General features: G+C 44.0%; 1 protein-coding gene across 1 annotated transcript in view; it reads left to right on the top strand.

Moving 5' to 3' along the window:
* Positions 1-18148, top strand: part of LOC141052981 (uncharacterized) — a 98954-nt gene that overhangs the window by 46400 nt on the left and 34406 nt on the right. The window contains 4 exon segments of the mRNA XM_073550309.1: positions 874-1080; positions 1162-1259; positions 1467-1557; positions 8075-9166. Coding sequence (XP_073406410.1) covers positions 874-1080; positions 1162-1259; positions 1467-1557; positions 8075-9166 — 1488 coding nt within the window.

Genomic DNA, 18148 nt, shown 5'->3' with positions numbered 1-18148 from the left:
AGCTCCCATCATCCCGCCTCTCCCCTACCTTCTAAGTCTCCAATTATAGGATATATTGATAGAAAAATCACGCTTCTCCCATAAAGAAAAGCCCGTGACTGAGCTTCACAGGAGGGCGAACATGGCAGTTAGAAGATATTCACCAGCACACAGTCAATGACAATATTTAAACAATTAAATTGCAGTGATCGGAGCTAGCTCCAGTTGCTGCACTTACACATAGATGTCAGCTGTGTAACACAGACGTCATATGCCTGATCGGACACGAAAAAAGATTACAGCCCAGGGAACACGGGAAACATTCATGCATGTGGTGATGGAGTCAGTGATGGACTTTGGCTGGATATGTTTCTAGAGCTGTAGTAGGAGATGAAGATGTCATCCTCATCATGAAGTAATTTCTCATGTCACGTGTAATGAATATCTCCTGCAGTATTGCTAATGCCGATTCCAGGGTCGGTAAATGAGATGAGAATTAGCAATTAAAGAGATGTTGGTTATGTAACACAGACTACATCTGTCTGATCTGACACGACAAGATTATATCCGGGGGAGCACAGGAAACATTCATACAGGCGACCGGTGGTGTTGTAGTCAGTGACGGACTCTGGCCAGATATATTATCCAGAACCATAGTAAAAGATGAAGATGTCCTCACCATGAAGTAGTTATTCCTCATGTCACGTGTAATGAATATCTCCTGCAGTATTGCTAATGCCGATTCCAGTGCCGGTAAATGAGACGAGAATTAGCGTTATGGAAGATGAGAAACAATTAGCTGCCGACTCCGAGGGAGACACTGCTTGTTTCTGTGGCCTAAAATATATGTTTTATTTGGTTAGGTTCCCTGCCAGTCTCTTATTTCCTGGTGAGTCCCGATGAACCTGTTACCCTTATTGTTAATCAGTAGCCCTATCAGGGGATCTTGGAGAAGACAGTATCATTGTACGTGTCAAGTTCCTTTAACGTGTCAGGATGTCACCATACATTACTTCATGGAGGAGTGGGAGTATTTAGAAGGACACAAAGATTTGTACAAGGACGTCATGATGGAGGTTCCCCAGCCCCCCACATCTCCAGGTAATAGACAGGGCTAAATACACACAGCCTATAATTCTGTATGTTAAGAGTGAATTCAGTCTCTGTATGTGTTTCCTCCAGATCTCTCCAATAATAGGACAACACCAGAGAGATGTCCCCGTCCTCTTCTTTCACAGGACTGTAAACAAGAAAATCCCGATGTTCCTCAGGATCATCAGGTAGATGGAGAGAAGGTGTCATGAGATCTCCCCTATGATGTGTAAACGGTTGTGAAGGTCTTGTGCTCAGTTTTGTTCTATCTACCAGTGTTACATGTATTATATATTTTATAATTGTGTAATGAGAACGTCGGAGATGGCAGGATTAGAGCCGATCATAGATGTGACTTCTCCATCTGTCTGTGACTTTTACAACATTTGTTTCAGGAAAAAGATCTTACCCATAATAATATTACAGAGACATATGTGAGGAGTGATGACGGGTGTAAAGAAGAGATTCCTACGTATGACTACCCAGGTGAGTAGGAACCAGTAAATGTAGAGAAGTCACAGTCTTCTCAGTCACTGGTTGTGGCTGCTTTATTATTGCTGTAGTCCGGGTATATCACAATCAAGTAGTCACCATGCTGCCACTGATCCATCACTTCCTGCTCCATCCTAAACTGGCCCTGTTGCTTCGGGTTTTGCTGGACCTTTTTCTGGAGTGAAATCCATGACAATGGGGTATTCAAGATTCAAGGTAGCTTCCAGGTCCCTATATTGTACTTATGCCCCCATATTGTAGTTTTGTTCCCATCTACATACCCATATTGTAGTAATGTTCCCATATTTTATATCCCCTATTGTGCCGCTCTTCACATACACACATATTAAAAAGACAAACAAAAAGAAAGATTCTTCTCATGGGACCTCTGTTCTCTTGGAGTCTTTTCTGCACATGTGGCCCGCAAGCACTGTAGATCCCTTGAAGATCGCAACCTGGTTGAGGATTGGCTGACGGCAGCTCTTCATTTCAGCTGAATGTGCGTCCTTGGATGCACATTCAATGGAAATGTATTGCCACTCAGAGACACTCTGCACGACAATACCAATGCCAGACACTGGCCAATCAGAGGCCAGCAGATGACATCTGTGTGCTGGCACATGGCTGTGATGTCATACGCTGCCACGTCAGTATGCCTTTGTCAGTTGCTGATTGGCCAGGGGCTGGCAGTGACATTGCTGTGCAGAGAGCTGGTATCGGCACAACAATACATTTCAATTGAATGTGGGTCCAATGATGCATATTCAATTGAAGTAAAGTGCTGCCGTTGGCATCTCCTGGACCAGGCCATGATCATCAAGGGATCTACTGTGCCTACTGGCCACATGAAGCAGCCTCAGGGTCCTCATACGGTCTGCGGGCTACGTCTTTGAAACCCCTGATCTAGATCGATATGTTTTGAAACTCTCAATTTGCATGACCTTAAAAGAGATCCTACAGCAAATAATTAATAAATAACATTTCCCCTATTACATCAGCATCACTTCTCAAACATCATTTTGTAATTTTTAGGAAGTTACAAGGCTTAAACTGTTTAGCAGCAAGTGTTCCTATGTTCCAAGAGATTTACAAAACCTTTTTTTGGTGGAACTAAAAAAAATCCCTAAGTTTGTTTGAGGGGCCTATATCTTATAAAACTGCACTCCTCATACTATCCAAAACCACATTCAGAAAGTTTATTAACCCTTTACTAAGCGGAATGTAAAAATGAAAAATTCCTCTTTTTTTATTAAAATGTTCATTTATGTTTTAGTTTTTTTTAAAAAAAAAAAAAGTGAAGTAGGAAATAGACTGCTCATAGAAACATAGAATGTTAGATGGAAGGACCTCCAGCGTTGTGTCCAAATCCTTGCTCAATGCAGAATTCACTAAACATCTTAGACATATCTGTCCAGCTTCTGCTTGAAGACTTCCATTGAAGAATTCACCACCTCTCGTGGCAGCCTGTTCAACTCAGTGATCACCCTCCCTGTCCAAAACAATTTTCTGATATCTAATCTGTATCTTATCCTTTTCCGTTTCATCCCATTTCATCTCGGAGTCTAGCTTGTTTGAAAGCGGTGAAGTCATCTTGTGTTTTCTTCCAATGCCACTCCACAACCTTGGACACTTGCCAAATCTTTTTAATGAGGTTATTGTGCCAGGGTTGTGAATTGATTCCCTACACTCTGCCATGTACGAGAGGGGCAACTGAGTCAATAGCTAATGCAAAAGTGGCATTGTAGAAAGCATTGGCACTGTCTGTTTTGTGGAGTGAATATGAAAATGATGATGATCTCTCTAGAAAGTGACATCACTTAAGATATTTATAGACCGCTATTAATTCTTCTCTTAGCCTTCTTTTTTGCAAGCTAAACACTTACAGATCTATTTACCATTCCTTGTAAGACATAGTTTGCAGTCCACTCACCATCCTGGTAGCTCTTCTCTGAAACACTGTAACAAGGTTAATGTGTTTTTTTATATTATGGTACCCAAAACTGGACACAGTATTCCAGATGTGGTCTGACCAAAGAGGATTAGAAAGGGATAATTACTTCACATGATGTAGACTATATGCTTCTCTTAATACATCCCAGAACCGTCTTTGCCTTTCTTGCTGTTGCATTGTAGGTACGTGTGCCGACTGGGGGGGTGGTCCCTTTCGGCCACGGAAGAGATGGGAGGCAGATGCAGAAATCTGTTCAATCAGGTCTAAACTTTATTTATCCACAGCAGACACAACAGCTTCTGCTCCTTGGCCTGGGTACCTGTTACCTTCCTTCTGCTTCAATTGACAAAGACCCACCGTGGCTGCCGTTAGACCCATGGCCACAGCGCTTCCCCCTGGCTAAGTCACCCTGCTGTACACCTACTCACTCTTCGGTACCCAAACCTTCCGTCAGCCACTGCCGTTCTTTCCTGTGGTTGCCTTCACAGGGCCACCCCCCTCTCCAAGCAACAGTCTCTGGCTCTCCTCTGTCCTTCCTGAGCCTCTCCTCTTTCTGTCCTCTCCTGTGCTATTCTCACTTCTCTCTTCCGCGTGGGTGTCTCTCCGCCCTGCCCCTGGGACTCTCCTTCCTTATATCTCCTTTTGCTGGAAATCCCCTTACCAGTCCCGTAACTCTGCCTACCATGACTATGCGGTTTCCTAGCCTTAAGCAGCTGTTAAGCCCTTTTCTCACTGCTCTGTCTCCATCTTGTGGCCAAAACCTGGTACTACGTCATCCTGCACTAATTCCCAGCTGTTACCCATATACATACAATAAAGCATAGTGCACATCACCCTTTACATGTTCTTTCCATCTCAGACAGGTCCATAGGTCAGTCCACCCCCTAAAGCATCACTGTTGACTCATGTGCAGTCTGTGTTCTATTAGTATACCCAAGTCTTTTTCACATGTACTGTTGCTTAGTTATATTCCTTCCATTCTGAACATATAATTTTTGCTTTTCTTACCCAGTTGTAGAATTTTGCATTGCTCCCTGTTAAATACCATTATATGAGTTACTGTCCATTGCTCAAGCTCACCACCCATATTGAAAAGTTTCCTACCTCCCATATACTAATGTGCCACAAACAGGAATTTTATATCACCAACCAATTCCCATTTTATTTAGGTGTATCCATATAAATGTCCCACCCTGTAGATCCTTCTGAATACTATTTCTGTCTTCTCTAGTGTTAGCTGTCCCTCCTAGCTTTACATCTTCAAATTTCATTATTTTACATTCAGTTCCCTTAGCAAATATGATTTATAAAAATGTTGAACAACACTGAGGCCAATGATATATTATTCTGGATGTTCTCCTTAACACCTTAATGTCCAATGACGGACACAGTCCGTCATGAGACATCTCCCCTGCTTTGATGAGGGCTACGGCGCTGAGCCCGCATCAAAGCCGGGACATGTCAGCTATTTTGAACAGCTGACATGTGCCCGCAATAGGCGCGAGTGGAATCGCCGTCCGCCCGCTCCTATTAACTAGTTAAATCCCGCTGTCAAAGCTGACAGCGGGCATTTACATAGCACTTCGGCCGCCGGGCCGAAAGTAAGCTCATCGCCGACCCCCGTCACGTGATCGTGGGTCGGCGTCATGTTGCCTGGACAACCAGAGGTCTCATAGAGACCTCTATGGTTGTTCCAGGCTGATGGCTTTCAGCGTCGCCTGGTGGTCGGCGCTGAAAGCACAGGAGTAAATCTGCTACATATGGGCGATCTCCTCATCGCCCATATGTAGCAGAGCCGATCGAGTTGTGCATGTTTCAAGCCTCCTATGGAGGCTATTGAAGCATGCCAAAAGTAAAAAAAAAATGTTTAAAAATAAAAAAAATAAAAAAAAACCTAAAAGATCAAATCACCCCCCTTTCGCCCCAATCAAAATAAAACAGTAAAAAAAATCCCACATACACATATTAGGTATCGCCGCGTTCAGAATCGCCCGATCTATCAATAAAAAAAAAAGCATTAACCCGATCGCCAAACGGCGTAGCGAGAAAAAAGTCAAAACCCCAGAATTACGTTTTTTTGATCGCTGTGACAATGCATTAAAATACAATAACGGGCGATCAAAAGAACTTGTCTGCATAAAAGTGGTATCATTAAAAATGTCAGCTCGGCACGCAAAAAATAAGCCCTCACCCGACCCCAGATCACGAAAAATGGAGACGCTACGGGTCATGGAAAATGGTGTTGTTTTTTTTGTTTTGTTTTTTAGCAAACTTTGGAATTTTTTTTCACCACTTAGATAAAAAAGAACCTAGACATGTTTGGTGTCTATGAACTCGTAATGACCTGGAGAACCATAATGGCAGGTCATTTTTAGCATTTAGTCAACCTACCAAAAGAGCCAAGCAAAAAACAAGTGTGGGATTGCACTTTTTTTGCAATCTCACCGCACTTGGAATTTTTTTCCCGTTTTGTGGTACACGACATGGTAAAATCAATGGTGTTGTTCAAAAGTGAAGAGTAAAGAAAATCTGTAGTTCCAGCTGCGTAAAAACCACTTTAACTTGCTTTATTTGTGTTCAGTAAAACAGGATGTCAAATGACAATAAATTCTCTCCAGGACATGCCAATACACATGGGACAGGTTTCAGGCTTTACGCGTTTCGATCTGTATGATCTTTATCAAAAGCCAGATATTAGATATTAGAAAAAAACAGGATATATGAATGTAAAAGTTAACGTTACAATGAAGTAAACCATGAAAAAATCTTTACCTGTTGGAATAGTATGTAGAGGTCCACCCGAGTATGACCCCCTCCCCCCCCCCCCCCCCGCAACGCACATTTCGGCAAATGGCCTTTCCTGTTATGATTGAGTCACCGAGGAGGAAAAAAACAAAACACAAGCTCAGCCCAGAAAATCAGAGAGGTTGGAAACTAGCGGATTGCAGACCCCTGATCCTATCACACAACTAGCAGTAGCCGTGGAGTGTACCTACGGTGATCCTAGACACCTCGTCACAGCCGGAGATCTACACAAGCCTAAAGAGAGAAAAGAGAAAAACTGACTGCCCCAGAGCAGACCCCAAAGCAATAGGCAGCCCCCAACATATAATGACGGTGAAGCAAGATGAAAACACTAACACAGACAGAAAGATAGGTTGAGCAAACAATGGGGCCCAAGCTAACTAAAAAGGACATGACAGAAAAGCTGCTGTCTGCAATCCGAGAAAACCCTGCCAAAAAATACTACAAACACAACTGATAAGCAACAAGGACCCTGAAGTTACTAGACTTCAAACCCTATATCAGCACTCAGAATATTCTGGAAGCAGAGCAAAAGAGAACACTGATCAAGGAAAAAGAATCCAGCACGCCCCTGGCTGGGGATGGCTGAACTCAAAAAAACAAGGTAAACAAAACCAAAACTAAAGTTCAATAGCAGAGCCAAAACTTATCTTTGGGAAGCAGGAATCAGACTCGTCTCCAAGAATCCAGCAGAGAAATCACCAGCGACTCAGAAGGGCATCGGCTGCCTTATATCCAGTCTGTAGTTCCCGTTACCCAGTCACGATCCACCTGATCAGGTGTTTGGTTTCTTTCATCCAAATCATCCTCACTACCTTCCTTCACCAGAAGAGGGAGATCCTCAGACACAAAAGATGAATGAACAGATGAGCTCACAATACTTTCCCCTTGATAAAGGCCATTTGCCGAAACGTGCGTTGGGGGGGTCATACTCGGGTGGACCTCTACATACTATTCCAACAGGTAAAGATTTTTTCATGGTTTACTTCATTGTAACATTAACTTTCACATTCATTTATCCTGTTTGGTTCTAATATCTAAAATTGGGGATGGGTGTTATGTACATTCAATATTACCATCATAATCATGTCTAAGTCACCTGTGTTCCCCTTTTTTGTCCGTTTGCCCCTTGTATGCCCCACTTGGTCGCCTTTGTGCTACTATGGTCATGTCTGACTCAATTCCCTTTTCCTTATCTCCTGATCATGCTACAATAAAGATTTAATTTTATATCTTTTGTAAACATCTAGTCTCTTGGACTTTTTTTGATCGCTTGTTTTTCTTGTGCTAATGTTCATGTTTTTTGCGATTGTCCATACTAATCCATGTATAAACTCATTACATATTATTGTTTACTAGTATATGTTACAGAATTGCTCTAGTTATTCTAATGGGTTTTTTATCCTTAATATGGTTAAGAACTCAGGGATGCAGGTGTGAGTCGTCAGAATAGCTGCTGTGTGACAAGGTCCCAACGATCGCCGTATCGTTGCTGCATTGTTGAGTAGATCTGCTTGTTTGACAGTTTACTAGCGACCATTTAGTGACGTACCAGCTATCCTTACCAGGTCATATCGTTGTCGGGATCGCTGGAGCATTGCTATGTGTAACAGGACCCTTAAGGTCTACTGTTTAATTGTGATCTGCTATTGTCTTACTGAATAATTTGAATTGAGATATTGCTATCAACCTTTCATGTACAAATGTAAAATTATAACAATGTTTTATTCAAAAATATTTTGTTTTCATTTTTAGCAGATGACTGTAGCAGGAGATCAGAGGGACATCTGACATCATCTTTATCTAAATCGGATGACCTTTGTAACACAAAAGATACAAAAGAAGATAAAGATAATTTTTCAGATAGACCTTCATCTTCTCGCAGTGAAGATATATCATCTGATCCTTTAAAACAGGTCCCATCTTCTGATTCATCACGGAAATATTTTAACAGCAAAACAAATCATGTGAAACAGATGAGAACTCACACACTGGAAAAACCATATTCATGTTCAGAATTTGAGAAACGTTTAGCATCTGAGTCACATCTTACTGTACACGAGAAAATTCACAAAGGGGAAAAGTCATATTCCTGCTCGGAACACGGGAAATATTTTAAACCGAAGTCAACTTTTGTTAGACAGGAGAGCACTCACACAATAAAGAAGCCATATTCATGCACAGAATGTGGGAAAGTTTTTAAGTATAAATCACGTCTTGTTGCACATGAAAGAATTCACACAGGGGAGAAGCCATATTCCTGCTCAGAATGTGGGAAATATTTTAGCCATAAATCAATTCTTGTTAGACATGAGAGAACTCACACAGTGGAGAAGCCATATTCATGCTCAGATTGTGGGAAATATTTTAGCCATAAATCAATTCTTGCTGGGCACCAGAGAATTCACACAGGGGAGAAGCCATATTCATGCTCAGATTGTGGGAAATATTTTAGCAGGAAAACAAATCTTGTTATACACCAGAGAATTCACTCAGGAGAGAAGCCATATTCATGTTTAGAATGTGAGAAATATTTTATGCTTAAATCCCATCTGGTTAGACACCAGAGAATTCACACAGGGGAGAAGCCATATTCATGTTCAGCATGTGGGAAATGTTTTAGCCAGAAATCGCATCTTGTTGTACACCAGAGAATTCACACAGGGGAGAAGCCATATTCATGCTCAGATTGTGGGAAATATTTTAGCCAGAAATCAATTCTTGTTAGACACATGAGAATTCACACAGGGGAGAAGCCATATTCATGCTCAGAATGTGGGAAATGTTTTAGCTCTAAATTAAGTCTTGTAAGACATGTGAGAACTCACCCAGGTGAGAGTGTTCCATTCTGAGTATACCCCAATACAGCATAATCATAACTTATGATGGATGTTGCATACTTAATCCTACACTTGGGACCCGTTTTATTAGCCAAATTTGATCCAACATTAGATGAACATTTGTAAAATTCTATACGCTATATTTTAGCAAAAAATAGTATAAGATTTTGTTTAATTGATCCCACTTCATTCTCCCATTTACTTTTTCCTGTTCCCTCATTATGACATAAGATATCCAGGATGATATTATCTTACTATTGCAATTATTCAGTAACAAATTGGATGTTTTTTTTGTTTTTTTTAAATCTCCCTTTTTCCATAAAGTTTTTTTTCCCATTAACAAAGTACATTCTAATCAATAAATCTTGGAATAAAAAGAAGTTTCACTTCTGGATGTGTTAGAAGATTGCTCCTGTGCGGAGAGAACCTTAGAAATGTGCCCCGTGCTGTGTACTGTGTAATGTCTGTGTCTGACCGTACAGGAACATGTTCTGAACATACCACATGTCCTGGGCAGGAGAAAAAACAAGTGGATGCAGACAGGACAGGACGGGATCACAGCTGATTCTTCCTGTGAGGTAAAATATTTTAACTGGAGTTGAAATGTTTTACCTCACAGAATCTGTGATGCCACACTGTCCTGCCAGTATACTCTCTTTTACTTCCTCACCTGCCCATGAGCTGTGATCTGTTAAGACCCTTTTCTCCATGGTCAGACACAGCCATTACACAGTACACAGCAGGGGCACATTTATACGATTATCTCAGCACAGGAATATATTTTTTTTTAACATATCCAATTGTGGAACTTTATTACTCCAAGTTCTCTTGATTAAAATGTACTTTGTACAGGGGAAAACAACTGAAAAGCTCGCTACTGCAATAATAGCAATGAAAAACACAAAGGAATTCGGAATTGGCAATCCCCCTCTTCTAGAGATAAAGCAGCCTTTTATTTTAAATACTTATTTGGTATCCTTATTGGGCTATTTTAAAAAACAAAATGCTGGGAATATTTTTTTCTTTTAATCGGATATTTTTATTTCAAATTTTAAAGAGAAATTTCAATAAAACACCCTCCATACCTTTCCTTTCTCCATTTCTCCCGATCTGGAATGCTAGCATTCAATTATCTATAAAGAGACCCCCTGTACTGAAATATTAGGGCTACAGCAGCATCATATGTTATACAGAGGTATACCGCTATCTCCATAATTCTCTGTACAAGGACATATAGACCAGACAAGGTCCTCATATTAAGGCAGTTTCTATTATTCTCAATTGCTCTTTATATGAATAAGATCAGTGAGTCTTATTATACCGAGCAGAGAAGCTCCGGAGACTATGACCCCTTTCCCGGTATTATATGCTGGAGGCCAGGCCCGGAGTATCCAGCAACGGGGGCCTGGAATCTCTCATTCTTGGCTCTATCATTTCTTGTAGAATAAATCCCTTTCTCATACAGTCCTGAAGTAAAGACTTTGTTAATCATGTTTTGTAAGAGGATTAATCTGAATCTATCTAAATGTTATCAATTTATGTGTAAGAAACAATAAACGTCCTTCCGCAGTTTTACCGTGTGTGTAGTGTCATTTCTTTTACATACCCTAACAAACAAAGCTTGGGGTCTCCGACCAAACCTGCTGATTATGGTATATTTACAACTCTAGGTTGGGCCACTCAACACTGTCAGCTGCATCCAATGAGAATATGGTTCCTCCTCTGTAATTAACTGATTGCTTAAGAGATGCCTAATATTTATGGAGGTGGAATTATCAGACATAAATATGGTTTTCTACTGATGTATGATAGTGGATAATACTATATCCAATCTATTGGCCAGTACTTTTCCCAATATTTAGACATCCAGTACTTTTCCCAATATTTAGACATAAACTGTCTAAAGAGAGACAGGCCAGTATGAATCTAGTAAGAAGGCATCATTACCAGGCTTTGGCAAGACAACAACAATGGTGTACTGCACTGATGGTGGCAAAGATCCCCTAACCGTATATTTATTAAACACTTCCACTAAAGGGTGACAAAATCTTTATTTCTTTTGTATATTTTCCTTGGAAGGCCATCCACCCAAGGAGGCTTTTCAGTGGTCATACATCCAATAGTTACAATGTTTCCAAGATAAGAGAAGCTTTAGGAAAGTCGTTTGATTCCGTAGGTGGTGTTGCCAGATTGGCCTGATGGAGAAATGACATGATCTCATTCATTGTTTGCGATAGTGTAGGAGTATACATTGCTCAAAAAAATAAAGGGAACACTTAAACAACTGAGTATAACTCCAAGTAAATCAAACTTCTGTGAAATCAAACTGTCCACTTAGGAAGCAACACTGATTGACAATAAATTTCACATGCTGTTGTGCAAATGGAATAGACGATAGATGGAAACTACTGGCAATTATCAAGACACCCTCAAAAAAGGAGTGGTTCTGCAGGTGGGGACCACAGACCACATCTCAGTACCAATGCATTCTGGCTGATGTTTTGGTCACTTTTGACTGTTAGTTGTGCTTTCACACTTGTAGGGAAGGTGACCTGACGGACGGACGGACTAGTCAGAGTGAAGAAAGATAGGTTTGCACAGTGTAGGTAGGAGACAGTGATTACAGTGGGGAAACAACTAGAAAAGTGTAGTGGACGTGCAGTACCTTGGGATGACCATTAGATGGCAGGGTGGAGTGTGAGCAAAGGACTTTACAGCAGCTTAGGGCTTTAGAAACCGTTGGTCATGGGGGGCGTGGTGACAGTGACAGTTTCAAGGAACCGGGGAAGTTATAAATTCTGAGGGAGGGTTCCAGAACAGTCCAGTCCCCAGGGGGAGCCCAGGTGACAGGAGGACTTCGCCAGTCTGTGTGCCCTGAGGAGAATCCGACCAAGGGGACTGAGGAGAGGAAACGTCAGGGGGTGGTCCTGACAGAAAGATACCGCAGAAGAGACGAGGCAGTGAGTGCCATATACCGTATTTGACACGACGACTGACCAGTGAAAGCGCTGTTGGTTATTGGGCCTAGGGCGGCCACAGTGGCGGACCTGTCAGGAGCGTCGAACAAGTGAAGGAGGGACAGTACGCATATGTACGTCCCTATTGTAAAAGTACGGTGTGTAAACGGCTCTGGAAACGGAGGGCCGATAAGTGAAGAAACGTGCGGTGTGCTGCGGAGGCCGTCAGGCGGACGGCAAGTAATGAAATAAACTTGGACCTGTTGCACCCAGAATCTGCCTCATCGTGTCTCTGTAATCATCTCTGCGCGGTACAAAAGTAGGACCACCCCCCCCAGCTCGGCACCCCACCACCGACACTACATTTTGGCGTAGTCGGCAGGATAGCCGCCGCTAATACGCTATCTTCTGCGGCAGGCCTGCAACTGAAGGACTGAGGAAAACTTGGACTGCTCTATTTCGGATTATAAACACCTGTGGACTAAAAATTACTGACCTGTGGATTACAAATTGGGACGCTGTGTCGGATCTGTGTTGCTTGCAGAGGATCCAAGGCAGTAGCTGATTCTGCCCAAGATGGCGGTATTACTTCAGCGCAGAGGAGAGGTCCGGGTGTTTGCAGTTGTTCAGAATGGACTGGGACCCCCTCCAACGTACCCCAAAAGGAAGCAATATATGCCCGGAGACCGACGTTTCCATATATTGGACCCTGGCAGATGGATGGAAAGGTCTGCCAACGCCCCACCCAGCAGGAGGAGTGGCACAGAAGAAAAACTTGGCTGCGGCTGTCTGACGCCATTCGAGTGCTGCCCAACGGACGGTATGAGATGCTGCGGGTGTCGGGGCATCGGCCGCCTAGAGTGGCAATGGCGGCGAGAGATGGAGCTGCATCAGAAGTCATCTTCAGATTTACGGGCAGGCAGCGGGATGCTGAGCCGGGGAGCGGAGCCTGAGGGGAGTCAGCGAGAACGGCTGCCACCAATACCAGCAGAGGACTTCTCAGCGGAGCCCCCGAGTCCGGAGGGAAGGCCCGCAGGACAGTGGAGCAAGGAACGGAGGCTGCGGGGGAAACTGCGTGATGATGAAACGGAGGCCGCAGCGCCGGGGAAGGTGAGAGTACCCCCGGCCCTACCAGTGCCTCCGCAAGCGGCCCCCACCATTCTGCTGCAGCACGCGGCCCCCTGCGCACCGGAAGGCCTAGTTACCACGGGCCCCGTGGTGTATGCAGAGCTGAGCGAGGCCCCCGCTCATGTCCCCGAACTACCCTGCCCGGAGTCACCAGTGCAGAGCTCACCCAAAGAAGACGCTGCTGCGCTTTCCCTGCTAATAGCAGCTGCATCGTTGAAATCGGCCGTTACTCCAGCTCCGTTGGAAGTAGTGGATGCGGCCTGTCCTGAGGCCGCGGTTATGCCGCTGCTGGAGTCGGCTGCGACCGATTTAGCGGGCCCTGTGATTCCAGCCCCCGAGGACCCGGTTCTCCCCATTTGCCACCTGACCCCAGCGGCTGCTGGGCCGCAGAAATCTTCGGCCGTTTCTGTCTTGCGGTCTTTTTCAGCGGAGTCCCGCCCACCGGACTCCAGGGCCCGTGCTGTTCCCTCCGTGTGGGAAGCGGAGGTGATCAGGAAGAAAAAGGCCCGGGAGCAGGAAGTGTGGAACCTGCTCCACACTCAAGGAGAGGCCGTCATGGAAAAGAAGAGGACTTGAATGGACACCCTCAGTATCCCCGTGGAGCCCTCACCTCTGTCCATTGAGAGTGGTATAGACTGTCAGGAGTTCGATGCACCGTTGTGCAGATTATAAGGACAGTTGCATTTAGAAAAAAGTTTTGTTGTTGTTTAACTGATGCAACTATTTTCTCTCTCTTTCTTTCTTCTTTCTATGTTCTTTATATACGAAAATATGTTTACCTGACAGAACGGGGATATGGAAAAGTGGAGGAGTGTCCAGGTCCAAGGAAGGGGGGGAGGAAGAAAGAGGAAATGCAATGTTATGTTATATTTTGGTTTTAAAAGTAAGAGAAAATGGAAAAAAAAAAAATTATAAAAAAAATGGGTACTTGTGCTATTATAAAGTTGTATGATGTATAATATGCAAAGTAAAATGCAACAGGTCCGGGTAAGGGAAGGTCTGCGGGACCAAAGGAAAGTGTGAGATCCGGTAGGGATCTAAGAGTTGAGGTCTGGGAGACCGGGACGCCGACCATGACATGTAATTGAAAGAAGGAAAATGAATGGGAAGATGTGAGAAAGACAGCCGTCCTAGGTCAGGTCCCCGACACCACGGACACCCCTGAAGAAGAAAAGGCGGGCGCCGGCAATGATCTGGTAGGTGAGTGGCCTCGATCATGGCGTACCGGATAGTGAAAGGTAACAGTAGGGGAGAGTAGGGGAAAGATACACGCCGTAGAGAGAATACGGGTGTACCTTGCCCAATTTGAAAGACGTTGTCATGTGGCGTGCGCGCTGGTGAGTAGCAGTAGGCTGCTCAGAGCATAGTGCTCCCAGTATGGTTCGGCCCCCGCAGATAGTGGGTTTGGCTCAACTTCTGGTCCGACAACAGAATGTAGGTGTAGATTCAGAACGACGAAGGCAGGGATGACGATTGTCGAGGACGACAATGGACAAAGGAAGGGGGAGTGTAGGGAAGGTGACCTGACGGACGGACGGACTAGTCAGAGTGAAGAAAGATAGGTTTGCACAGTGTAGGTAGGAGACAGTGATTACAGTGGGGAAACAACTAGAAAAGTGTAGTGGACGTGCAGTACCTTGGGATGACCATTAGATGGCAGGGTGGAGTGTGAGCAAAGGACTTTACAGCAGCTTAGGGCTTTAGAAACCGTTGGTCATGGGGGGCGTGGTGACAGTTAGTGACAGTTTCAAGGAACCGGGGAAGTTATAAATTCTGAGGGAGGGTTCCAGAACAGTCCAGTCCCCAGGGGGAGCCCAGGTGACAGGAGGACTTCGCCAGTCTGTGTGCCCTGAGGAGAATCCGACCAAGGGGACTGAGGAGAGGAAACGTCAGGGGGTGGTCCTGACAGAAAGATACCGCAGAAGAGACGAGGCAGTGAGTGCCATATACCGTATTTGACACGACGACTGACCAATGAAAGCGCTGTTGGTTATTGGGCCTAGGGCGGCCACAGTGGCGGACCTGTCAGGAGCGTCGAACAAGTGAAGGAGGGACAGTACGCATATGTACGTCCCTATTGTAAAAGCACGGTGTGTAAACGGCTCTGGAAACGGAGGGCCGATAAGTGAAGAAACGTGCGGTGTGCTGCGGAGGCCGTCAGGCGGACGGCAAGTAATGAAATAAACTTGGACCTGTTGCACCCAGAATCTGCCTCATCGTGTCTCTGTAATCATCTCTGCGCGGTACAAAAGTAGGACCACCCCCCCCCCAGCTCGGCACCCCACCACCGACACTACACACTCATGGTAGCATGAGACGTACTCTACAACCCACACAAGTAGCCCAGGTAGTGCATCTCATCCAGGATGGCATATCACTGCGAGCTGTGTCAAGAAGGTTTACTGTGTTTGTCATCGTAGTGTCCAGAGGCTGGAGGCGCTACCAGGAGACAGGCCAGTGCACAAGGAGATGTGGAGGGAGCCGTAAGAGGGCAACAACCCAGCAGCAGGACCGCTACCTTAGCCTTTATGCAAGGAGGAAGAGGAGGAGCACTGCCAGAGCCCTGCAAAATTACCTCCAGCAGGCCACAAATGTGCACGTGTCTGCACAAATGGTTAGAAATTCCATGAGGATGGCCCGAGAGGCCGATATCCACAGATGGGGGTTGTGCTCATAGTCCAACACCATGCAGGATGCTTGGCATTTGCCACAGAACTCCAGGATTGGCAAATTCGCCACTGGTGCCCTGTGCTCTTCACAGATGAAAGCAGGTTCACACTGAGCACATGTGACAGAGTCTGGAGATGATGTGGAGAGCGATCTGCTACCTGCAACATCCTTAAGCATGACCGGTTTGGCAGTAGGTTAGTAATGGTGTGGGGTGGCATTTCTTTGGAAGGCCGCACAGCCCTCCATGTACTCGCCAGAAGTAGCCTGACTGCCATTGGGTACAGAGATGAGAGCCTCAGACCCCATGTGGCTGGAGTGTGTTAGCAGTTTCTGCAAGACGAAGGCATTGAAGCTATGGACTGACCCTCCCGTTCCCCAGACGTGTGGGACATCATGTCTCGCTCCATCCAACAATGTCACATTGCACCATAGACTGTCCAGGAGTTGGCGGATGCTTTAGTCCAGGGCTAGGAGGAGATCCCTCAGGATACCATCCGCTGCCTCATCAGGAGCATGCCCAGGCATTGTACAGTAGGGAGGTCATACACAATACGGCACATTTTTTCCTTTTCATGAGGCATTTCCACTGAAGTTGGATCAGCCTGTAATTTGATTTTCCACTTTGATTTTGAGTATCATTCCAAATCCAGACCTCCATGGGATATTCATTTTGATTTACATTGAAAATTGTTATGTTTCATTGTTCTGAACACATTCCACTATGCAATGAATAAAAATTTGCAACCGGAATATTTCATTCAGAGATATCTAGGATGTGGTATTTTAGTGTTTATTTTTTTAAGCAGTGTATTTTCAGTATGGAAGGTGAATCATATACAGTATTAGTTGAGCTAATACAGTATGTACAACTCCTTGTTGGAGACTAGGCACATTTTCCTCTTCAAAATGTTTAAAGAAGAATTACTGTCTATCGACCATGACCATCCGGTGTTTAGTTTGTGCTCTGTGTAAACTGTCCTAGGTTCTTTCTAAAGGGTCTTAAACAAATCTGTCTTAAGCCTCCCTCAGTGTCTGGTGTAATCGATTATCTAAGGGCTCACATTTGTCTTACTTATACTCTTTAAGGGATCCCCTAAAATCTTCTTTTATTGTTTCTGATACTCCATGCATCTAGGCCGTCCCCTTGTGCATCCGAAAGCATTCAGAAAGTGGAATCCCTATTGCTCCCCCACTATCAATCGGCTTTAACCAAATAAGGTTCAGTTTCCAAAGTTTAAGTATCATAATAACCCTTATATCTGGGAAACTTAGGACCACGATGAGAAGTGATCTGACAATGTTCGAGAAAGAAAGCCAATACAATGGACAGATATGGAAATTTGCAAGGATCCAGTATTCTTGTAAGTTATTGTTTTGCGACACCTATCAGGACATTAATCTGTAGTTCCATGATTACTTTAGTACCTGACGTTAGAACATAACTCAAAGGCAAAATCAACTGCATGTAATAAATCACGTAACTTTAATATAGTGTCTAGGACATAGCAACAATTCTACTAAAAAAGATTCAGTACACAGAAAATCAGACATTTCAACATGCAGCTGTGATCAAAAGTGTTGGCACCATTGCAGTTGTTCTAGAAAATGAAGTGTTTTCCCAAAAAAATTATTGCAACGACATGTTTTGTTATACACGTGTTATTCTCCTATTGTGTATATTGGAACAAACAACAAAAATTCAGAGGAAAAAAAGGCAATTTGGACATAAATTCACACAAAACCCCCAAAATGGGCTGGACAAAATTGTTGGCACCCTCAACTTAATATTTGGTTTTACACCCTTTGGTATAAATAACTGCAGTCGCTTCCTACACCCATTTACAAGCTTCTTTCATTTTACACGTGGTGCAGGGCAGTAGACATTGGCATGTTACTAGTCTCTTGCACCCCGGATCATTATATGAAAGAGGGGGCCTGGCTCGGTGAGTGGTCTTGTGCTGTGTACGCCCGCGCTGGCCACATGTAACAAATGATAATGATTTGCCAGGACCAGATGTTTGACAGTTCAATGAAGGAGATCATAATTCAAAAATAAACATTTTACTAAACAGGACCTTGGTAGGCAATATATAGCATAGACATTGGGTACGCAACATGTTTAACGTTTTCTTCACAATACAGAGCATTTTCCACACAGTTTCAATTCCTTCTTCTTTGCTCATTTATTCTCTATTTCTACCATTCCCCTTCACTTCACCACAGCCCAGTTCAGT

The sequence above is a fragment of the Dendrobates tinctorius genome, unplaced genomic scaffold (assembly GCF_039654945.1).
Source record: "Dendrobates tinctorius isolate UK_male_01 unplaced genomic scaffold, ASM3965494v1 ptg000164l, whole genome shotgun sequence".
In the NCBI taxonomy this organism is placed as follows: Eukaryota; Metazoa; Chordata; class Amphibia; order Anura; family Dendrobatidae; genus Dendrobates; species Dendrobates tinctorius.
The sequence above is the reverse complement of the archived record's forward strand: the minus strand, read 5'-3'. Positions and strand labels throughout refer to the sequence as shown.